General features: G+C 37.3%; 1 protein-coding gene across 5 annotated transcripts in view; it reads right to left on the bottom strand.

The window, feature by feature from the left end:
* Positions 1–25,742, bottom strand: part of Sec63 (SEC63-like (S. cerevisiae)) — a 71,019-nt gene that overhangs the window by 22,821 nt on the left and 22,456 nt on the right. For 4 of the 5 annotated variants that reach the window (NM_153055.3, NM_001359283.1, NM_001359284.1 and 1 more), the window contains 11 exons: positions 20,280–20,394; positions 18,403–18,515; positions 14,858–14,919; positions 13,430–13,488; positions 11,961–12,011; positions 10,839–10,947; positions 7,967–8,061; positions 7,740–7,872; positions 5,712–5,804; positions 4,464–4,618; positions 3,023–3,170 (listed from right to left, as the gene is read on the bottom strand). In NM_153055.3, coding sequence (NP_694695.3) covers positions 3,023–3,170; positions 4,464–4,618; positions 5,712–5,804; positions 7,740–7,872; positions 7,967–8,061; positions 10,839–10,947; positions 11,961–12,011; positions 13,430–13,488; positions 14,858–14,919; positions 18,403–18,515; positions 20,280–20,394 — 1,133 coding nt within the window. The remainder of the gene's footprint in view (positions 1–3,022; positions 3,171–4,463; positions 4,619–5,711; positions 5,805–7,739; positions 7,873–7,966; positions 8,062–10,838; positions 10,948–11,960; positions 12,012–13,429; positions 13,489–14,857; positions 14,920–18,402; positions 18,516–20,279; positions 20,395–25,742) is intronic. The other variant, NM_001359286.1, reaches the window with a different exon arrangement.

Below are 25,742 nucleotides of genomic sequence, written 5' to 3'. Positions count from 1 at the left end.
AGAGAAGATGGCTCAGGAGTAAAAGGGCTTGTTCTACAAGCTTCGGGTCCACAGTGTTACTTGTCAGTGCCTACATGAAAAGCCAGGCATGTAATGTATGTGTAGTACCAGCATTGGCGGTGGAGACTGGTGGAATCTGAGAGCTAGTTGGCTGTCCAAACTAGTCAAAAGAGCTAGCTTCTGGCTCACTGAGAGACCTTTTACTGCAATGTAGCAGGAAAAGGATAGGGAAAATGACCAAACATCTTGCTCTAGTCTCTGCATGCTTGTTTATCCACATGTATATTCTCATGCACGCAACACACATACACATACTCTCACACACACACACACACTCACACATACACCCCTCCTGTACACCAAGACTTCCTCACATGATGGACTATACTTTTCAAAACATGTGTCAAAATAAACGTTTCTCCCATTTTCCTCTTAAAATTGCTTGTAAGACATTTCTTTTTTCTTCTTCTTGGTTTTTCGAAACAGGGTTTCTCTGTGTAGCCCTGGCTGTCCTGGAACTCACTCTGTAGACCAGGCTGGCCTCAAACTCGGAAATCCACCTGCCTCTGCCTCCCAAGTGCTGGGATTAAAGGCGTGCACCATCACTGCCCGGCAGGCATTATTTTTTTATCAAAGCAATGAGAAAGATTACTTTTTATACCGTCTACTCAAATGATATTCATTTTCTACAAGATTTTATCTGTAAGAAATTTCTACACTGAGAATTTTTGTTTTTACTGTTTATACTGCCTTACAAATTTAGTTCAGCACATCGTTCTGACCTTTCTGACACACCAACACGTGCAAAACAGCAGTCTCCAACAACTTGTAACTGCTACCTACCTCCACCATGGTTGTTAAGTTTGAATGTGTGGCTCACCCTACAAGCCTCCATTGTCAGAACTCAAACCTGGCCCACATATCATCTAGACTTTCACTTGGCAGTACCTGTGACATCTGCTGTATCAATGTGTTCATGTATCTGGTGGGGAAACAGCTTGCCATGAGATGCTATGTAGCCTCGAGTGATAAAGGGAGAACAATTATCTCCAGCACCATATTAAGACTTGGTCCTATATTTGCTACTCGTCCTTCAAACTCTGTGACTCCCATGACATATACAAATAACATAGTGAAATAAACTCTTACTTCCTTGAAGACAGCCTCTTCTAACATTTTTTTCTAATCATGAGTTTTACAATAATTGACCATAACAAAGATTATTCTTAAACCCCCAACTAGATTTGGTTCAAAGGTAAAATTGTAAATGCAGTTTTTAAGATTTATTTGTATACGTATGTGTGGGTGCCCACAGGTATGCATGAACACAACGTGAGTTATATGTGGGTGTGAGCCACTAGGTAGAGGCTGTGAATTGAACCTGTGTCCCTTGCTAAAGCAGTAGGTGGGGTTTTTTTGGGAGGGAGGTGTTTTCTTGTTTTGGTTTGGTTTGGTTTTTTCAAGACAGGGTTTCCATGTGTAGTCCTGGCTGTCCTGGAATTTGCTTTGTAAACCAGGCTGGTTTGAAACTCACAGGATCCACCTACCTCTGCCTCCCAACACCTGGGATTAAAGGTGTGAGCCACCACCTGACACACTTAACATCTGAGGTATCTCTCCAGCCCCTAAATGCAGCATTTAGATTAGTGACTTTAAAGTCTAAAAACTCACTAATCTAGAAGAAAACTCCCAAATCCCAGAAAAAGTTGTCTAAAGTATTTACTATATGTAAATACTCTGCAAATGTCCTATATACTACATAAACCAAAACCAGATGACACTATTTGCTTCCCTGTTCCAAGCAATTTTAGAAAATCATTTACTTCTCATTTATGTTAGGTTACAAATTCAGTAAGGCAACGTGCTGTAAGCATAGCTCTCCAGCTAGTAAAAGTACAGAGCACTCACTATTTTTAACATGAATATAAGGTGCAATGTCTGTCATCACCTAACACTAAGCATCCATTATGCTCTGCTGTTAATTCTATAATCAGCTAGATGGTGAACTCTTTATGGACAGAAATTATTCCTAATATGTCCCTGCATCTTTGTCCTCTCAACAGTGAGTTGATGAATGCTATAACTCGGAACTATACCATAAGACAGACTAAACTAATAATCTGTATTTCTGTGTTCAAAGATATTATTCAGCTATGAAAATTGTGACAGGGCAATTATATTGGTAGGAAATAAGTCGTTTCAATTAAACAGATACAAAGTTTAGAAAAACACACGAAGCACAGGCACAGTAATTTTCAAAGCTTACTATAGATGTTATTCTCAGCACTAGATAACTATTTCGTTTAATAATGTACGTGAGACATCTCCTCCTTTCATCACACGTGGACATCTCTTGGATTCTTTGGGAAGTTGAGCTAGCACAAGAGGACAGCTACCACGACTCCACTGAAAAAGCACTGAAGAAGCTGCCAATGCACCCAAAGGCACTTTAGAGATTGTAACTGGTATTTTAAGTCCATCAGCTTGAAGAAAGACTCCACAGCATAGGCAGGATTAAGACAAAAATGGCAGCCTATGACATGACATGAAATAAAGCAGGAACCACAGGAAAGGGGTTCTACATTCTACACTCTGGGCATAACCTCCTGTCCAGCTCCATGTGTGAAGAATTCAACTAAGGTTAAAATTCCCATATCCTCACTCTATAGGTGATTAATACACACACAAAATAAAAATCCAATGTCCAACTATAAAGCAGTATCCTCGTACTCAGCACAACTGTGACAAAAATAAAAACAGGGTTTTGACAAGAAAACTACAGCTCTGCAAAGTCCAGTTGCAAATCACATTATTAAGGTGCTGTAAAGAAGGACACATTGGAGCATGCCTGACTATATCAGCACTAAGAGGGCAGAGGGAGATTTCTCCACGTTTGAAGGAGCCTGACCTAAAAGTAAATGCAGGCTAGATAGGACAATGTAGTGAGATGAAGGGACAAAGGACGAGTTGAGTCAAATAAAAGAGAGCAAGTCATCAATGTGCAAAGGGAAGCTCCACTCACCCTGTGATTTTATGTCCATGGTCACATACGGGAAACTCCCAAGGACCGCCATGACCTCTTCATACTTTTCATCTTCAAGGAAGTGTAGCAGACTATGACGATCTGATTCTTTTAAACTAACCAAATCCTGGATAGTTTTAATTTTGTACTAAAAAAGAAAAATAAATATATGAATGAATGAATGATGGAATGAATAAATAGTTTCGTCAAATGAAAACTACTGGCATGCTGACCAAATAAAATCCAGCAACTTCATAAAAAGTTATCATTATGGGTATTTCAAAGCAAGACCATTAAAACTAGGTTTTTGTTTTTTGTTTTTAATAAATTCATTACAGGGTTTGTTTTTAATCAAAACAAAAAAAAACAAAAAAACAAAGAGCATAAAAATAAAAACATGTTCATACAGAATCCTGATCCAATCAGTAACTATTGTCTTAAGTTTACTTTCAGCCTCAGAAAGAAACCTTCTAAGTACAGGTGGCCTCTACTTAAGTACTAAGTACTTAATTTTTATTTTCACAGAGATTAAATCATGAGGTAGGTGAATTTCAACTCTAGGATTCTGTTGTAAACTGTTGCTTAATATAATGGCAATATGATTAATGAGCAGAACTTGGATACTGATTTCTTATACATTTATTTCCTTTAATACGACCAAATCCAAAGCTATCTTCTGCTTTCTTCTTTTACTTTTATCTTTTTCTCTTTTTCTCTTAAAACAGGGGCTCACCCTATGGCCCCGGTTGGCCTCCTGTTCACTACTTAGCCTAGGCCTCAAATTTTCTACAACCCTCATGCTTCAACCTGCCTCCCAAAATGCTGAGCATACAAGCTCATATGACCACGCCCAAAAGTAATGATTAAAATTACCTACCACAACTATAACTTTGGTTTCTTTTATTTCCCAAACTTTTTCATTTCTACATACTTCCGAGATATTCAAGTGTTTATTAAAGTTTCTAAAAAAGCAGTTTTCTTCATCAATGTATCCTCCCACACCCTGTAACTAGGTGGTACTGAACCCAGGGCATGCTGAACCCACGCAGACCACGCACGCAAGCACTCTACTGCAGAGCTTCAGCGTTAGTCCAACTGTATTTTTGTGAATGCTTCATTTTTTTGTTTGTTTGTTTTGGTTCATACTCAACTATAACAACTGCCCAACTTTAAGTCAAAAATGAAATGAAAAGTATATGGTGTATTATTACTTGATATATAAATCTTTGCAATGCAAAAATAACAAAGTACTAAAATTTACTCAACGCAAAACAGTAATCCTATAGTAGTAAAATACTATAAAACCACCTAATCAAGAAATACGAACAAAAAAGATATTCTAAGTCTAAGAAACCCACACAACAAAGTCTAGAAAACTTTTTTCCTCACATTCCCTTGTGATACAAGTTGCTAAACTCTGAGTAGAAAGCAGTCCACAAACCTTTTTATGATTCGAAACTCTCCTAAGATTGTCCTCTTCAATATGAGGGAGCTGCAGAAGGGGAGACTTAAACTGCTGGAGCCCCTGAACAGCCATCTGGGAAAGCTTCATACAGTTTTCTAAGGATGCCAAAGTTGGAGCACGAAACTCCCTTTCTTAGAAAGAATAGGGAAAAAAGAAACAAAAGAGCTGTATTTTTTATACTTTCATTGCAAGGAATAAAATCACACTAACATTTAACACCTAAAATTCAAGATCCAGATATTGATTTTCCTTTAAAAGCTACTGAAAAAAATGCTAAAAATACATAAAATTGGTCAAATGTGTATTACCCAGCAACAACTACTAATTTAACAAAGACCTCTATATCAACTCCAATAATCATAAAGTATCAGGCACTAACAATATAACATGACTTAATTTGGAGGGCACCTATAATCTCAGCCCTTGGATAGCAATCCTAGCACTCAGGTTGCTGAGGCAAGAGGACAGTGCTTTTAAGACCAGCCTGGATGATGTAGTAAGATGCAGCCACAAACACACAAATCACCAAAATGTTCTGAGCCAGGCATGGTGGAGCCACAGCGGAAACCTATTGCTTAAGAAGCTGAGGCAGAAAGATGGAGTGCAGAGCCAGATTTGGCTACACTGCAAGAGCCTACCTCAAAAAATAGAAGAGTAAGAAAGATTTTGTAGTTTTAGATGTATTTTTACGTTTACTTTTTAAAACAATGAAATTGTTGTGTGAAGTCCAGACTGGCTTCAACCAGGACTCCTACCTCGGCCTAAGCAGTGCTGAAGTTACAGGTTTAAGTCACGCCTTGCTAAAACCTCTAGCGTTAACACCAACAAGTAGATGTTGCAACATTCCAAAGGTACTGTAACACTGCCAAGAATTAAAATCACCCACAACAACAAATTTTAAAGTCTCCATTTTTTAGCCCCTCCCTTTCCATTAATGACCAAAAATTCCTTTTCTTTTCACACAAAAAAACAAAACAAACAAAAAATATGCCAATTAAAGAATTATTTTAAACTCACTGTGAAAATACAAAAATAACTCAAAAGTATTCAGAGGAGGAAGATGCACTAAAAATAAAGCAATGAAAAGAATGAGACCATAAGCAAATCTGAGAGCCTGACTGATCTGGGATACAAAGTTGTAATTAAACACTCATAAATCTTTACACTGTGAAGTATTGTAAGCAAATGATTTCAGGACAAAGTATAGTTACATTTCCTCCTCACCTTCACGGCTCCGGGCCATTATTATTAGCTGGCAGATTACATTAACCATTTCTTGAAGCAGAGCAGGACATTTTTTCAGCATGAACTGTTGATCTGAAAAAAACAAAACAAAAGAAACTGAAATAAACTATTCTAATCTTATAGTCAAAATATCTTTCCCACTTGAAGCCCAAGGCTAACACAAAATGTGCAGGCCCTTATATATTTTACCCAGTCTCAGAATCTTAATGTTTAAGAGAATATTTCTCAACATTACTGCAAACAAAAGACAGAAAGCCATCACTAGCATAAGATTTGGCAAAGCCAAAATTCTAACATAATGGGGTACTATTTATTATACATCCTGTTTTTTCTTTATAACAGTCCTAATCATAAATTCAATTCCAATCTTGCTGTCTTTGAGAATGTTCTATCTGTGCTGCTCCGCTACATTCCTATAACTGTGATGAGAATAAAAATCAATAAATACAGAAAGGGAAGGAAAGAAGTTAATTAAGGGGGATAGCTAAGCACTTCTTGTGCTTAGCTTGTGCTCAGCTTGTGATGCAAGTCTGACAACCTGAGTCCAATTTCCAGAAACAAATATAAACAAAAACAATGGGCTGGCAAAGATAACTCAGTGGGTAAGAGCACTGACTGCTCTTCCAGAGGACCTAGATTCAAGTCCTAGCACCAACATGGTGGCTGACAACAGTACTATAGTACCAGGTGGCCTCCTCAGGCACTAAACACATATTGTAAGCAAAATGCTCATACACATTAAAATAAAAAATATATTTAAAAAAATCTAACAGCCTGGAAACATAGCTAGGCAGTAGAGATTTGCATAGCATATTAGGTCCTGAGTCCAAGTATCAGCAATACAGAAAAATAAATGTGTTTTAATTTTCCATTTGAGGGGGCTGGAGAGATGTCTCAAGAGTTATGAGCACTGGCTACTCTTCTAGATGACTTGAGTTCAACTTCCAACACCCACACAGTGGTTCACAACTTGTAACTGCAGTTCCAAGGGGACACAATGCCCTCTTCAGGCTTTTCTGGTACCAGTATATACATGCAGAAAAGAATACCCAGATAGATAAAACTATCTTTCAAAATGAAATCCATTAAATTTTGTATTCTACCTAAAAAGCAAGCCACCTATGTGTAAGAAATGACTAGTAAAAATGCCTATATATGTACACAGAATATCAGTAACAAAACTACTAATGTATTTCAAAGTAATTCCAATGATGATGCCTAAAACTGTCCCTTCCTCCCACCCTAAGCACCCTTTCTAGCACCAAGCACTAAGCACTGGATGGCCTTATTTTCACAAGTCCTAGATTACGTCACTAGTTCAACAGTGATGCAGTAGGAAGATTTCATTCAAAAAGAACATTTGTTTTTAGGATGACAAGTTTCTAAGTTCCAACTGAAAAGGAGATGACATTCATCGATGGTCTCTCTGGAAATACTTCCATCTCAAGCCAAGGCCTTTGTTTTAAAGAGTAAAAGTAGATAACTTCAATCACAAACCCATATCTCTGTAGCTACTACTGAGAAATGGGGGGAATCATGTTGGATTAAGAGGGTCAGATATTTGCTGTAAAATATACTTTTGTCCCTCTAGAAGGCTTTCAGGTTCTTTTTTTAAGAAACAGTAGGAGTCAAACATGATGCTCCACATCTACATTCTTAGTCCAGAGGAGCTGAGAAAGACCAAGGATAGCAGACAGACTATTGCGGACCCTGTCTCAGAAAGCAAAGCCACTGCAAACGCTTCTGCTAACCTGCAACTATTAAACATTTCATACAAAATACTCTCATCTTCAAATAACGTATTTTGTATTTGCCAAAGCATCTAATGCAGAATTTCAACTATTTGCAAAGTAATTATATACCATATAGTTTTTTTTAAAAAGAAATATAAACAACTATTTGATTGAAAAAAAAAAAAAAGACCAGCATCTAAATGTTGGGTCACCAGGACCACTTATATCTGTTGCTTCGGTCCCTTAAAACCCTTCAAATGTTAGTCACAAATACCTTCTTCCAGTGTCTCAGGAATTTTCATTCTAGCAAGATGAGACAGTAAAAGAACTCTGGCCTTCAGGCTGTATGGACAGGTGAGTGGAGGTTCATTCTTCTTTAAATTTATGCTGCCAATTTCCCTGATTAGCTAAGACAAATAAAAGAATTATTCAGAAACATAACATGAATCATTCACTTTTGAACTTTATTGCTCATTGAGGAATTTGTAAGATGAGCCTAACCTGTGGTATTAAAATATTATCTGTTGGCCTGCTTGTGGAATCTTTATTATACTGAGGGTCAAATTCAGAAGCTCCAGCTAAAACCATGATGAGACCTATGGGAACAAAACCAATATAATGGTAAATAGTGATTTGTTTATTGATTTTTCTTCCTAATCATGCAAAATGCTGAAAATCATCTAAGTAAATTAACATGTCCCACTAAAAACAACAACAACAACAAAAACCCAACAAAAAAACCTTTACTTTTAAAAATACACACAAGTGTTCATCAAACTAAGGACACAAAAGCAACCGGTCATTAAAATGGCATGCTTCTAAACTAAGCATGTGTTCCAGAAAAGCCTGCTGGAGAGCACTAGTGTGTCATGTGATGTTAGAGTGTTGCATGTCAGAGAGTGACCTCCAGTTTAAGTATTACCAAGAGTGAGAGATTCTCCTTATTCCATGACTTTTCAGACTGTCGAGTAAATGAAAATTCTGGAACCTTGGCACACATGATTTCATTGCCACAGTATTATCCTAAAAAGCTCTTTAAGGGCCAGCACTGTGATCGCCAATCTCATTTTAAGCACCAGTCTTACCTTTAACACAGCAGAACATATCTACATAACAAAAGGAAAGTGGGACTGCAGCAGTGCTGAAAAGCGAAGACTATAGGTCTGTCACTTCCTGGCTAAATGACCTAGGCAATAGTCTTCACATTTCTCCTTGTACTTTTAGTTTCTTCAGCTGTGCCCCAAAACTAGCAGGCATAGCAAATGTATGTACTACTGGAAATTTTTTTTTTTTTGGAGGGGGAGATAGTCTCACCACGTAACTTTGGCCTGGAACTTGGTATGTAGTCCAGGCTGGCCTGAAACTCACCAAGATCTGCCCGCCCCAGTCTCCCAAGTACTGGGGTTAAAGGTGTATACCACTACACAGGGCTCAAATATTTTCATGTGGGTCAAAAAAAAAGAAGAAAAGAAAAGAACTGTTCCAAAGACAGATGAAGGATGTATAAATAAATCCACCAGCTGAAAAGTGCTTTGTGACAGAATGACATGAGACTAGTTACCATTCTCTTAAGTCAGTAGTATCCCAGGGGAAAACAAAGACCATGAAATGTTCTTGTAAGGAACTAAGTTTCTATAGTAGTACTAGTTCCTATACTAGTCCAACATAACAGAAAGTGATATTCATTCTTTTCTACAGTCTATTTACTATACACAGTGAAGGATTTCACATTCGTACTCAATTATATCCTAGATTTGGACCGTATCTGTCCCTCCCTTTTCAGCTAGTATTCTTTCTTTTCCCAGATAGTCTTGCTTTAACTTTCATGCCATATGTATGTGTCTGTGAATTTGTGTGTGTGTGTGTGTGTGTGTGTGTGTGTGTGTGTGTGTATGTATGGGTAGATTTATATATGCATATTTAGGATTTTATGTGTACACATAAAAATCTAGTATATACTTGAAAGAAATCATGTAATATTTGAAGGGACACTAGCCAGCTTGTAAACATAGCTCTGGTAGGCCTTGCCCTTCTCCCTAAGTCCCTCTGCCTTTCTAAAAAACATTTAGATTACATTCCTAAAGCTAACCACCAAGGCCTATTCCCTTATTTGGCCACTTATTCCTCCTGAGGCTGATTACAAAGGTCCGGCTATCAAAGATTTAAAGTCCAGCAATCAAAAGCCCCCTTTTGATTAATTAACATGCCCAACTAAAACTCAACAGCTCATCCTTACACGGGGTTTCCCCTTGTACCTTCAGAAACTGCCATCTGCCTATGGAGCACATCAGTCTCCTCTCTATCCCAAGGCAGTCCTCTGCCCCTCAGGAACAAAAGCCCCTCCCCTACCTCCTCATCTTCATCCCCATCTCTTGTCTTTGTCTCTATCCCCTGTTCTCTGTCTTTGTGCTGAGACCTTGCTCTTTGGGTTTCTGAGATGCTGATTTCCTACAATACTGTTTTGAATCTCATTTATTTTACACAATATAGTTATCTCCTGTTTCATCAACTTTCTTGCAACTGTCCTAAGTTCATTCTTATACACCACATCTTCCTTGTCCATTTATCAGTTGACAGACACCTACACTTGTTCTGTAACTTGGCCATTGTAAACAACACCACAGTAAGCATGTATGTGGAGGTACCTGAGACCTTTAGGTACATTCCCAGAAGTAGTATAGCTTATCGTATGCTGACTTCTATAGCTGTTGGACTAACGTACATTCTCACCAACAACTGCATCCTTGCCAGCATTTGTAAAACAGCAAGTCTTACTAGAATTAGATAGACTTCTTCCTTTTGAGACACTGACTCCTAGGCCAGGCTGTAACTCACTATGTAGACCAGGCTGGCATCAAACTTGTGACAATCCTAATACCCCTGCCTCTTCGAGTACTAGGATTACAGGTGTATACAATTACACAAGACTCTCTAACTCTTTATGTGTTCTAGACATGGATCCTCTCTCAGCTCTATAGTTACCAAACACTTTCTCCACTTTTTTACTCATTTAATTGTTGCCTTTGCTATGCAGAAACTTGGTAATTTTATACACTCTCATCAGTCACATAAACTAGTCACCTGACAAGAGGGAACCTTAACTGAGGAAATATCTACATCAGCTTCGCCTGTGGGCATGACTGTGAGGGCATTTTCTTAACTGCTGGTGGAAGAGGTACCATTCCTAGGCAGGGGGCCTAAGTCACTGAATGTGAGGCTTGAGAGGGAGCCAGTCAGCAATGGTCCTCCTGGTTTCTGGTTCAATCTGATAAACTATAAAACTGAATCTACTATAGAGTTTAAAAAATATATAGCAACATATAAATGACTCGGAAAGCAATGCAACGAACAGCAGTTACTTAAGTTTACTTACGTTTCATATCCATATTTCGAGTTTTATAAACAAAGTATGTATAAATCTGTGTTGTACGTATTAGAATCTGGTCTCCACTATATCGTATTGACCGATACCACCAAGAGCCCTAAACACAAATAGAATCAGACAAGATATAAAGCATGAAAAATGATAAACGTCAAGCCTGATGCAGTGCAGTGTGTGTGTGTGTGTGTGTGTGAATTTTCCAAAAATTTATCAAGAGCAAAGTGTTTGAGCTTGGTCTATATTTCAAATAATTTAGTTAACAAATACTTAAATTGTCAGAAACCCAAACACCAACACAAATCATCAGGCATGATTAAAATACTTTAGGTTTTAGGCAGAAACAATTTAGAAATTGTTTACAATATAAAACAGTAATAAAACCACCCATTGCTATAAGCAAACAAAGTAGCTTCTAACACAGAATTTTCTAATAAATATTTAATACATTTAGGAGCCATTTTATAGCTGACACGATTATTTTCTTATGAGATTGGATCTTACACAACAATCCTATGAAGAAAGAGGTCAAGACAGATGCATAACAGGACTCATGGACCCACACAAACTCCAGGATCAAAAAGAACACAAGGCACAAAAGAAATAAACTATGTAGTCATAAACTTTTTAGTAGCTCTGCAACTAAATTACTACACAGTTAGAGGTTACTAGGGTCTGGGGATATGCCTTAGTGGTTAAGACCATGTTCTACTCTTCTAGAGAAGCCACAGTCTGTTCCCAGCAACCATAGCAACTAACCCACAATCACTCTAGCTCCGGGTACTCAAACACTCTCTTCTCAACTCCTCAGACACCTACTCTCATTTGCAGATACTCTATACACAAACATAGATACATACATAAAAATAAAAAAATAAAAATAGGCTGGGTGTGGTAGTACCTTTAATATCAGCAATCAGGAAGCAGAGGTAGGCAGATCTGGAGGCCAACCTGGACTACCTATCAAGTCCCAGTGCAGCCAGAGTTAAGTGGAAAGACCCTGTCTCAAGCAATAATTGTACCTTTTAAAACATGAAGTTGAATGGACTAAATTCTAATAATCAAAATCTTATCAAGCAACTACCAAAAAAAATAGTAAAAAGAGGTAAAACTTACCACCACAACAGGAAGAATAACCATAAAAGCCAATCCATACACAAGTAAAACCTAGAATTCAAGAGAAAACAGCTATGCCTTGGTCAGGTAAATTATAACAATGTTCAGACTTACAAAGAAGACCCACTATTAAAAGCACTCTGTTATTTGGTTCTATATAATGGAGGTGCCATTTTTTTCCTTTAATTCTGCAGACAGCATAGCTGAAGTATAAACAGAGCTTGTCCTATGTCACACAAACAACAGAGTTACTACATTCAAACTCGTTTTTATCTGCTATAACAAATCATAGTTTAATTTACTATTTACAGATATAATATAGATAACTGCAGAACTTTTATAAATTTTGTTTCCCTTCCAGTCAAGCACTTTCTTCTCTATTCAAATCTTGCAAAAATAGTGCTAGGAAATAAACTGTAAGCCCTTACAAACTACCTCCTGTGCCTAACTACAAATGTGCCATTTTATTATTTGTATTTGATAGTAACTATTGAACTATTGAATTTCCATCTACAGCTTCATCTGAAATCTGTCAACTATCTTTCTCTTTTCTATTATTCCCACAGTAACCCTAAGCATGGCAGATGCAGTTAAAGCAGCAAGCACAGAGCTCTGAAGATTATCAATTTTAATGTCACAAAATAGCAATTTTCAAAACGTATTAGAGCTAAACTGTATATAGTCTACTTTGAAGATTTAAAAAAAAAAACACTCCTCAGATCAGCAAAATAGCTTAGTAGCTAAAGGCACCTGTCACCAAACCTAACAACCTGAGTTCCATCCCCAGACCCATATGATAGGAAATAACCAACTCCAGCAAGTTATTCTCCGACCTCCACACTTAGGTTGTAGCATGGGAACACCCACACACAGACATAAACATAGGGGGAAAATACATTTAAGAGTAATAAGGAAAATTATATTAAAATAAAACAACTCCTAAATAACTACTTTCATGAAACCACAAGTAGAAAATCGTCAATTTTTAAACAATATATTAAGACAAATCCTGATTTATAGTAACTATCACTGATGTAGCAAATCTGCCCAATGTCCCAATGCTCCTCCTAGTATGGAACAGATCTTTAATTTAGCATAAAATATCTTGGCATGAGTAAAGGTGAAAAAAGTAAGTGAAATTATGAATTCACTTTAGATAAATGCATAATTATATAAATCTAGTAGTTCTCAAGCCAAAAGTAAGACACTATCCAAAAATACTTTCAAAATAAGTTAGTAAACCTTGAAGGTTTCAAGCTTATCCTTAGAATACATTGTTCTAAGCCAGCAGTATAATAATGGAACCAATTCTTTTTCTTTTGCTAAAAATTACCTTTCAAAACACAGTAAAAATGTGAACTGCATGCCAGATTTTGTTTGTGCGAGCTTTCATTATATTACACCCTATAAACAGCATATAGCACAAGTATACAAACACATTAGAATAGGCTTGATTTAAATGCACTTACCAGAATTGAATTTTTCTGGTCAACTATCCAAGCTGGCAAAGCAATTCCAAAGCTTGTAGCTGAAATAAAAATAAACCATTATTTCAAAAGACTTTGAAATAAACTAACTTTATTTACCTGTATCTCAAACTTATGTTCCCTCCCATTTCCCCCCAAAACCTTTAAGACTCCGTTACATGTATCTCTATTATACAAACTTAATAAAATGCACCCAGGCGTCTCAAACTTTTGAGAGACTGAGGCATGAGGATCACTGCAAGTTCAAGATCACTGTAGGCATGTCTCAAAATAAATAAATTTATCTATGTGTGTATGTAATGTATGTATGTATGTATGCATGCATGCATGTATGTTACAAAATAGTGTGCATATGAAAATTCATAGTTCTCAATGGAAAACTTTTCTCAGTTTCTTTTTCCTAGAAAACACAAATTCTTTCATAGCTTGAATACATATAAACATGAAGATGCAAGAACTTAGTAAAGAAAAAACTTCTTACATGTCTCATGGTATGTACACATATGTGTATATGCATGTTCATGTGTGAAGGAATATGCTTACATGCAAATGCTATGTCTATGGAGAAAAAGGTCAACATCTGTTGTCTTCCTCAAAAGCTCTTAGATACCTAGGTCTAAATAATTTGCAGAATCTAAGTAGCCAGCTCGCCCAAGGGATCACCTGTGTCTGCTGAATGCTGGGATTATGAGTAGGTACAAAAATTTTAGGTAGGTGCCAGGGATCTGAAATCCAGCCTTTTTTTCTCACTGAGCCAGCTCCCCAGCACTCAAACAAAAGGAAAACAGATTTTTCTTAGATTTTTTTTAAAATTATTTTTAAACTACATGCTTGTGTTTGTATCTGTGAATAGGTTTGCTGCCTTTTTGGTTGTGAGCCTCCACTTTAACATAAGAGCCATCTCTCCAGTCTCAGCTAGCTCACTGGGTCAGAGTACTTGTTGCTCTTGTAGAGAACCTGAGTCAGTTTCTAGGGCTCACAACTATCCATGGGATCCAATATCCTTTTCTAACCTTATTATATACACATAAGCAAAACACATAAATAAAATAAATTTGATAAAAAGAAAAAGGAGGGCTTGTTGCTCTTTTAGGACCCATATTCAGTTTCTAGTCCTACAAGATGGCTCACAAAAGTCCACAACTCCAGTTATAGGAAATCTGAAACCCACCCCCACCCTTTCTGATCTCTATGGGCACCAGTAACACATGTGGTGCACAAACATAAATACAAGCAGAATACTTATACAAATACAAAATATTTTTAAAATCTCTTTAAACAGGAAAGGTTTGATTTATTCATCTAATCCATGGTTGTAATTTTCATACCCACAAACTGAGAAAAATCAATATTCCTCTGACTCTATAGTTAATATTTTCATAATATATAACACTTTTATATTCACCACACCTTGAGGCCCATCTGGATTTCCAAATTCTTCCCAATTTTTCCGAGACTCTTCATCTGTTAAACTAGCATGAAGAAAAAAAGTATAAAAATTAGAAAGCCATACCCCCAAAAATAAATATTCAAATGCAATAATTGTATTAACCAATTGATTGTTTTAGATTTATTTTATTTCATTGTGAGTGTGTGTGTGTGTGTGTGTGTGTGTGTGTGTGTGCATATGTACACCCACACACAAGTACCCACAAAGACTCTGAAAGACCCTGGAAGTGGAGTTACTGTTACAGGAGGTTGTGAGCTACCCAAACTGGGTGCTAGGAACTGAGCTCTTAGGTTCTTTGGAAGAGTGCTAAGCACTTAACTGTTCAGTGTCCAAACTCTCCCCATCTGCAGCAAGGCTGAGGTTTTGGCTCACTCACGAAGGGCTTGCTATGTAGGAATGAAGCCTGGAGTTTAGACTCCACAGTACCCATATAAATCTGACAAAGGTATGGTAGCCCACTAACCCATCACTAAAGTGGCAAAAACAGGATATGCCTGGAGCAAACTGGCTAGCTGCTGTGTGATTTAAGTGAGTGAGGCTTTCTCAATCAATAAGATGGAGTGTGATCTAGGGAAACACCCCACACCAACCTGCCTCAACATGCATTCACTCCCACCTGTGTAACACACACACCACACCACATAGATATGATATATACCCTCCCCAAAAGGGATCAATAAATCAAAGAATCAAAAACAAAATCGCTTTGAAGTCAAAGAAGGTGTGTGTATGTGTGTGTGTGTGTGTGTGTGTGTGTGTGTGTGTGTGTGTGTGCGTGCCCTACTGTCAGAATATGCTACTAATTCATAGACTTTGATACAAATTCTTGATTACCTCAATTTAACCAGTGAAGTCAGATGAATTTCAAAGGCTACTTACTACATTTTCTAAGAATGTAAGAAATGTTTTTAAGTGGCTTTTATTTATTTCTCTACAGCCTATTTGTAAAATTTCTCCAATGAGCACACTAATAATATTGTTAATCATGGTGATAAAGATAGTATGGTACAAAAACTGACATGTACAGAACAGAAAATAGATTTGAACCCAGAGTTCTGAACACCTCAGTTTTAATAAAAATGTCAAAGACATACACTAGGGGGGAGAATTCTTTTCAACAAATGGTGCTAGCAAAAGAGGATCTCTTCCTGAAGAATGAGATTAGATCCACGTCTCACAGTCTGCACCAAAATAAACAAACAAGCAAACAAACCCCTGAATCAAAGATCTTATTTAAAAATCAGAAATGCTGACTATGCTGAAAGGACAAGGACAACACTTCAGTACAGCAGGTGCAGGCAACAGACTTCTGAACAGAACTTCCACGAATAGGAAACAGGCCACGGAACTAACAAATGTAATCTCAAATGCGATCAAATGAAACCAGAAGGGCTTCTGTACAGCGAAAGAAACTACTGACTGATGGACAGAGTTTACAGAATGAGAGAAAAATCTTTACCAACTACACTCCACACAAGAAGTTAACTTCTAGACTATATAGAGAACAGGGTAAGATATGTCCCCTTTGTCCTCCATACCATTTGGTCTTTCCCACTACAACTATATCAGATTTGAAGAGAGGAAGAGAGCAGGATGAAAGCTAACTGGGAGGAAAGAAAAAAGATAGGTTCCCACACACACACACACTGCAATAGAAAGAGTTTATATTTCACCTTCTACCAATCCTATACCCTAACACTTGGGGTTTTTGTTGCTCCTTCTCTGCCCACCAGACTAAGAAAGAAAAAAAGGAAAAAATGCAATAGCCAATTAAGATTTTTTTTCTTTTAAAGTGTTCAACATCTCTAGTCAGACACAATGGTGCATACCTTTAATCCCAGAACTCAGAGGCAAAGGCAGACAATCTGAAAGTTCCAGGCTCTAGGGCTTCTTAGTAAGACTTTGTCTCCAAAAATAAAAAATGAATAAAACATTTGGGATTTCATCTTACCCTTTTCAGAATGCATATCAGAAAAACAAAGAACAGAAGCAGAGAGGAAATCCAACCACCACTAGGATATAAACTAATGCAGCCACTATCGAAATCAGGATGGAGGCTTCTCAAAAATCTAAAACTAGAAACTAGCACTCCTGGAAGGCTCTACATTCTAATACCACACAGATACTTGTAGTCATGTTTACCAGTTATAAGAATTTTTTTCTTCACAATAACAAGGATATAGAATGAGCTTAGACTGCCATCAAAAGAAGAATGGATAATAAAAATGTGGTACATTATTATTATTATTTTCTTGTTGACCTAGATGTAGACATAGATAAGATACATTGTTATTGTTAAGAAAGCTCATGGGCTAAGAGTATAGCTCAACAGAGTGCCTGCCAAGTGTACACAAAGCTGGGGATGGGGGACAGCTATATTATTCACAAAAATATGCACAGATATTTGCACATTTATAAGCTTTTTTCTTTCTTTTCTCAAACACAGGATCTCACTATGTAGCCCTGGCTGCCCAGGAACTCAACATGTATATCAGTATGTCCTCAAACTCAAATATCTTCCTGCCTCTGCCTTCTAAGATTAAAGATAGACACAACCATGTCTGACTTAGAAGTTTTTGTTTGTTTATGGTATTTCTGTATGTGCATGTGTGCGCTATGTGCATATCTACAGAAACCAGAAAGGGGTATTAGATCCCCAGGAGCTGGAGTTATAGGCAGCTGTGATCTCCCTGAGAAGTGCTAGGAACTGAACTTGAGTCCTCTGGAAGACCTGCAACTGCCCTTAATTTCTGAGCTCTCTCTCCAAACATGAGCCCTTCCCCTTAAAAACAATTAATATGATAGGTTCCACTTTGTAGATCAGGCTGGCCATGAATTTAAGCCTCCTGAGTGCTGTAGTTGGATTCAACGCTAAGACCCAGCATGAGTAACATAGCCATGCATACCTTCTAGGAAATAGGAAAATTAAAACTGTTCCTTGGGTATTGATTCTAAGAGAAGAGTTACCTGGATACTTCATAGTAATACATGTTGAAGATAATATATGAGGGAGGGAGGACTTAAGTGTTGTATAGTTTGTGAACTAATTTTTTTACAAAGTAAATAAAGATGTAACAGCAAGCTGTGTAAGTGATGTGAATGCCAAAAATTTGGAAACCACTGTATAAAATGTTCAAAAGGACGTTTACTGTGTTACCTACTAGTTAAAGAGATAGATAACTGTATGTGGGAAATGAGAGTCATCTAACTACTGTGGTGTTAGTTTTCTTTTTCCTTTGAGGAAGGGAATTACTACATGTCCCTGCCTAGAATTGATTATGTGAACCATGTTTGGTCATGGTGTCTCTTCAGTGCCAGTTCGAGTTACTTCAGGGTTAATTAACTACCACTTTGAGGCTGCTGAGTAGGACCATCAATGTCAGGTTCAAATATACCTGGTTAACATGTAATAAAAGTATGTCACTCATTTTACTTACTACTTTCTTAAAACAGAAATGTGTCTTTACATTTCCTTTCTAGAGTGCAGCAGGCCTGTGGTACTCACGCTGCATATGCTTTTGCTATCCTCATGAACATGACTTCATCACCTCCTTTATCTGGATGATATTTAAGTGACAACAAGCGATACTGTTTCTTAATTTCTGCCACTGTTGCTCCCTAAAAGAAAAGCTTTGTTAATACATAAGAGCACAATGCAATAAGGAAGGATACAAATTTTATCTTAAACCATGAACCATTTAATATTCTGACAAAAGAAGCTAACAGCTTTCCTATACATTTTGTCTCTCAAATTTCATCTCGTATATACTTCTTTTGTTCATTATATTTATTTTTATCAAGCACTTAACTATATGGCATGGAATATACTAGTCACTGATGATAATGGCGGTGAAGCCGGAGAACTCCACATTTAAGTAGAAGTACACTGGTTTTACGTATACAAAGATAATCAAGAATAAACAAACTAAGTGCAGTTCAAAAACCAACAAACCAAAGATTAGCCTCCTTTACAATCTAAGCAATATCTCATTTCATCTGCTTGCCAGTATTTTAAAATTAAGTAAATATTTTTAAAAATGAACTGACCTTGCTTCTCAATCTCACTTTTTATCAATAATTTTTAGATCATTTTATTTCCCCACATCTTTTTATTTTATACTCTTAATAACCATGATGATCACAGTTATAAAAAAAAAAGAGAGATACTGGGAAGAAGATATAGCTCAGTGGTTAAAAGCTCACACTGCTCTTAAAAAGGATGCACAAGTCTAGTTCCCAACACCAAGGGTGGGCAGCTTCAAGGAATCCAATGTCCTCTGCTGGCTTCTGTATTCCCACTTGAACACATACACATTCACAATTAAAAATAAAATAAAATCTAAAAAAAAAAAAGGTGTTTGTAATAAACAGAAATCCGACTATATGCAAACTTTTCTACAAAGCAGAAACCTACAAAAATGAGCATGCTCCTTAATCTGAATTATATCAAGATAAAATCAAGCAATCCATTGAAGAAATAAGATGTTTAAAACCACAATGAGCCGGGCAGTGGTGGCGCACGCCTTTAATCCCAGCACTTGGGAGGCAGAGGCAGGCGGATTTCTGAGTTCGAGGCCAGCCTGGTCTACAAAGTGAGTTCCAGGACAGTCAGGACTATACAGAGAAGCCCTGCCTCGAAACCCACCCCACCCCACCCCTAGCCCCCACCCTACCCTACCCCTACCCCCCCACCCCAAAAGACCACAGTGAATTATCAGATTCAATCTGGCTACTAAGCTGTTCTCCAGACCTCCTTCTCTCTCTTCATTAACTTCAGTTCTCACTTCATTCTGTAGAGGTTTATCAACCAAAATCTCACCAAAGAACATATCAAGAATTATATAATTTCAATGATAATGATAACAGTTTCTTACAGGAACCCCCAACACAGACTTAAGATATTTCATGCATCAATCAACAAAAATGTTTTAAAACTATAGTAACTTCTCATCAAGGTCTTTACATTTTACCAGTTATAAACTAATACTTACTAGTAGCAACCAACAATAGAACAAATATATTCAAATGATAATGAATGAGATCTTATTTTAATAAAAGAATTAATTTACTGACAGGGCTGAAGAAATGGCTTGGTACATAAAAACTGTATGTACTACTCTCCTTGAGGTCCTGAGTTCCATTCCCAGCACCCACATTAGGCAGCTTCTAACCACCTGTAAACTCCAAGGGACCCAACCCCCTCTTCTGGACTCATGACACCCAAGAACACACACAACACAGACACAAATAAATGAAAAAGGGGGGTGGGGTAACAGACGAAGTCTGACTTCTTTTGGAAATATCTAATTTGTTTTAGAGCATAGACCTTTGGTGTTTAAGGAACTGTTGAATTAATGATTATTACACAAGAATACTACTTACAGGATCCAAATTTAGTACTTCATAAGGATTGTACTCTTGATATTCTCGGTCTGTTTTGGAAACTTTGTATGCAAGAAATAAGAACAGTGCCCATCCTGCAAGCAGAACTATTTTCCTGTTTAGAAAAAAACAAAAACGAAAAGACAAATGACATAAACAAATCCATCTGTATGGCTCTCTGCAAGCTAAGGACTAGAACAGTTTAAAGTGATTCCACATCACTATGCTACACTACTGACTACTCAGCTCTGTAAACTCCTGTTACAGCAAGGAGTGAGAAGTATCTTTTTCACTTGAATTCTCTAGAATCTAGAATGTCTCCCATGTAATAAATACTACCATTTATTACATTAAAACTATACTATTAGTTGCTATTTGCAGAATTAAATACTGAAATTAATAGTAGACTCATTAAATTAGATAAACTATGTAAAAGGTAAGCAGTCAAGAAACCACTTAGTGTAAAAAGATTACTCCTGACCTACAAACTACATTTAGTAAGATGGATTTTAAAAAATTGGTCAGGCATACAAAGGAATTAAATAGCCTTCTTTAAACTGCAAGCTTAAAAATATTCTAATGTCCATCAGCAATAACTACTTTAGAGGGACTAGTCAAACCGTGATGTAGCCACACAAAAGAACACTTTATAGCTAGCACATTTTCTCTCTGTACTGCCTTGGTTATCCTGGAACTCACTATGTAGATCAGAGGGCCTCAAACACAGAGATCTGCCTGCCCTGAGTGCTGGGATTAAAGGTGCTCACCACCACCCGGCTTAATGTTATGTGTGTGTGTGTGTACACATATATTATATATGTAATATAATACATATAAACCAAATACAAACATCTTAAAATGTCTATCAATGAATTACTAGACAAAAAAAATTAATTTTGATCATTCAACCACAGTGAATTTACTGACAGTAAAATTTGGCATGAAAGAGAAAGATTTTTTTAACATTAAATTTGAAAGGAAAAACAGCTTCAAGCTAGGTAAAACATAATCCAATATCTATAAGAAACATTAGAAATAAGAGTATGAAGTAGTCATTACCTTTAGAGATGTTATTTTAGACCCTTTGTATCACAATTTGTTATAATTAATAGGATTTGTTAGATATAAATATAAGATAAATATTAGAATGACTAGTTTTAAGAACAAAGGAAAAAATCCTCTGTGCTCTTGGTTTCTATCACTGCACTGAGAGTGCACATCTAGGGTGTTCCCATCCATGCTAGGCAAGAACTCTTAGTTACACTTTCAGCCTGTGCTTCTGCTCTTTGGCAGGAACCTAGCATGAATGCACTTATCATTCATTTGGAAATAGGCCTTTACATCTGGAATCATCTAGGCACTTCTTAAATTTTTCTACTTACCTGATTTTCAACAAAAACACTTTTTATACTTCAGTGTTTCATAAGCTTTCCCCACAATCATGAATTTGCACTCTTGGATCTTTGTCAAATTCTCAGTCCCCATGTATGTGTGTCTACCTACACAAACTCTATATTTGTCCTTCAACTCAGCTAAAATGATCTATCCTTCAAAAGCAATCCTTCACCAAAGATGAAGAGAACACAGTTACAGCCACAAAGCAGCACAAACAACCTTTAACTTGCTGCAAATTCCTTGTGTACCTGAACAACAACTTCTAAACCAAATGCACGCTCTTGCTCTCTCTCTCACTCACTCTCTCTCTCTCTCTCTCACTCTCTCTCTCTCTCTCTCTCTCTCTCTCTCTCTCTCACACACATGTAGCCCCAGCTGCTATATAAAGGAAGATGATCTTGAACTTCTGGCTTCTCCCGACTTGACAAGCCATGCAAGTACTAATCATGAAGACATGGCCATTGTACCTGTTTTATAGAATGCTAGGGACCAACCAAAGGCTTCCAGCATAGTTGGCCAACACTCTACAATAATAAGTACCATCCCCAGACATATTTTAAACCTTATAAGAGTATATAACTTCGCTGGGCGTGGTGGCGCATGCCTTTAATCCCAGCACTTGGGAGGCAGAGGCAGGTGGATCTCTGAGTTCCAGGACAGCCTGGTCTACAAAGTGAGTTCCAGGACAGCCAGGGCTACACAGAGAAACCCTGTCTCGAAAAACCAAAAAAAAAAAAAAAAGAAAAAGAAAAAAGAAAAAGAATATATAACTTCAAGCTGTTTTCTAGCCTATCTAAATGCCTACATATATGCCCAAAGAGGAGAGAGAACCCTATGTTCCCCATCTCTTTCCTGGCCATGTACAGGCAAGGAATAAGCCACAAAGCAAAACTCACTAGCTTAACTCCCACCACTATTACACATCAAATAAAGAAAGTTTGGCAAGCTGCCTAAGCCTTATACATCTCAAATTCATCTTCTATGATAGGTCTGACAATTAAATGAGGTTTAGAATGTTAAGGACTTTGAAAGTGACTCATAGACAGTAAACAATAATCAATTCATGGTAGCTATAGGCTATTATTAGTAACTCTTCCCCAAATCTCAAAGGCTAGGGATATAGATCAACAACAGAACACTTACCTAGCATTAACAAGGTTCAACCCCACTAGAACAACAACAAAAAAACCCTTACCCATACTTATAGCCCACTTAAAAGGACTTCTCTGTCTTGGGCCAAGAAAGGAGCCCTTCTGCTCTTAGCAAGTCTTCTCCCAGTCTTTACTGCTATGGTTTAGAAAAAGAGTGGAAAAAGGTGGTAGAACCAGGGTTGGGGTGTCAGTTCAGTGGACAAGGCTGAGAATCAGAATTCATATCTCTATACACCCTCATAAAAACCAAGCAGGTATGACGGCCCACCAAACGCCCAGTGCTTGGGAGGCAGAGATGAGATCCCTGGGACAAAATGGCTAGACTATCTAGGCAAACTCCATGTTTAGGGACAACTATGTATAATAGGTTGAAATGTTACCTTATCACAATCTAGATCACCTAAAAGGAGAGCTTCGATTGAGGAAATGCCTAGATCAGATTGGCCTATGAACATGTCTGGGAATCATCTTGATTATTAACTGACAAAGGAAGACACAGCTTTACTGTAGGCAAGTACCATTCCCTAGGCAGAAAGTCCTGAGCTACATAAAAACAGAAGAAATCTAGATGAAAGCTAGTTAGAAGAAGAAAAAACAGGTATATTTCTCTCTGCCCTTGATGACTGTAACTGGCAACAGGAAAACAAAACAAAACAAAACAAAAAACCCCTAAAACTCCCTACACCTCAGTAAATAAATTAGAGAGTAATCAATACCAGATGTCAACCTCTGGCTTCCATACAAAGACATATCCATGTTTAACTGTAGTTATGAACCTACTCACATTTGAACACACATGCACCTGCACACCATACACAAAAAGATGTAGTGGATCTTTAAGAGATAAGGTCTAGGGGACCAGAGAAATGGCTTAGTGGTTAAGAGCACATATTGCTCTTACAAAGGACCAAGTTGAGTTTCCAGCACCTACATCAGGTGGCTCACAACTGCCTGTAACTCCAGTTACAGGGGATGACACCCTCTTCTAAATATCAAATATGTATGTATGCATGTGTATGAATATATGTGTGAATGTATAGATGGATGGATGGACAGACAGACAGACAGACAGGCCCTTCTGACATCTACCAAGTTGTAGTGCTACTCCAAGGACACAAATGAATGGGGCTTTCAGCCTCTAAAACTGAAATAGGCCAAATAAGTCTTGTTTCTTTATAGTAACAAAGAAAAGAATGAACTAACATATTTACTAAAGTTAAAATTGTTTTTTTGCAATCCCTCCTAAGAGTCACGTCTCTGAACCATATCTATGTTGTTAATCACAGTGCATCAACACCTTCTATACCTGATGCATGAAGGCACACAACAATTACATATAAAATTAATAAAGATAATTTAAATTAGAAAAATCTAAACATAAAGCTGAAGTTTACTAGTGCTCCCAATAATCTTTAAAGAACACTTGAAAATGTTTTTTCACACACAATGACTCGTCATCAAAACAAACATCATAAAGCAAAGATAATAATGAAAAACCACAAAAGGCAAAGCACACATAAGGAAAAGAACAAAATATGCCAGATATGCTAAACTCTATTAAACTCTTCACATTTGGCATCTATTATCAAAGCCAAGAAGAGAAGAGAAGGCTCATGGCGGGATCCCGAGCTGACAAAAACTATCCCAGTCCATAAAACCACATTCTAATTTTCAGAGCGCCAAAGCAAAGAAGAAAACCATATTTATGCTATGTGTCCAATTTTCTAAAAGACTATATGGTTTCTCCAAAAAGACAAATATTTCCCTACATTTAGATTCGGTAAATTAACTTAGAAAATTGTCTGTTTTTTAGCCATATTTTAAATGTAATTTGGAAGTAACTTCCAGAAATTACATGGCTTTGTTTCAAAGATACTGTCAGAAAAGAAGCAATATATAGCATAAAATAGCAAAAGGTTTCATAACTTCTAACTTTATTTAAATGTCATGCCCTAATCTTCATTTGGAATTAAAGATTATTTATTACTGAAAATGCCTTCAACATTTTTTCCTTGAAAGCTGAGGTTCAAGGCTGACAGGATGGCACCTGCTTCACAAGCCTGACAACCTGAGCTCAATTCCCAGAACCCTCAGACAGGTGTAGAAGAAAAGAAATAACCCACAAAGCTGTCCTTTGTCCTCCACAATAAGGTAGTGAGTGGCACACGTATGCCCACATACACATCATATACACACAGTAAATAAAACAAAAATAAAAATTGAGTGGAGGTTTAAGTGCCTCAAGTATTGAGCAAAAGCAAGGTGGGGGCTTAGAAATAAAAAGATTGGCCTAAAGCTAGGAGTAGTGGTCCAAACTTCCACTCAGGAGCTGGGAAGACAGCAGCAGATGGACTCCTAAGAGTTTGAGGCCTGTCTGATCTATTAGTTTCAGGCCAGTCAGGGCTACATGGTGAGGACCTATCTCAAAAAGTGTGTGTGTGTGTGTGTGTGTGTGTGTGTGTGTGTAAAATCTTAACTTAAAATGAAAATGAACAGCAATTAAAAGTGAGCAAAAAGTGCTATTGGTCTCAAAGCTAACTTTGCCTTTAGCTTTACATCACTGAGTAAGACCACCAAAGCTAAGATTCTCTCTCTATGCAAAAACCCTCAAAAAAAATCATCTTATTTCAAACCCCTGAAGTAACACAACTGTATTTAAAATAATCCTCATCATTTAAAATCATACTTGAAACTACTACATGTCTCTCTTTTGAGCAGGTAGACCAGTAATTTACCAGACACTCTTCAGCAGTAGCAACTTCCAGTTTCTGTCCTAGATAATCTGGTGACTCTGAATTCCAGACTTGATGTAAAGCCTCACAGAGTTAAACACATCCCAGTGACTGCTCTAAGCAAATAACCTGCCAAAATAAAGGGGAGGAGGCTCTGCTCCACCACTGTTTACTGCATGATCTTG

The sequence above is a fragment of the Mus musculus genome, chromosome 10 (assembly GCF_000001635.26).
Source record: "Mus musculus strain C57BL/6J chromosome 10, GRCm38.p6 C57BL/6J".
In the NCBI taxonomy this organism is placed as follows: Eukaryota; Metazoa; Chordata; class Mammalia; order Rodentia; family Muridae; genus Mus; species Mus musculus.
This window is presented reverse-complemented; position numbering and strand designations above follow the sequence as displayed.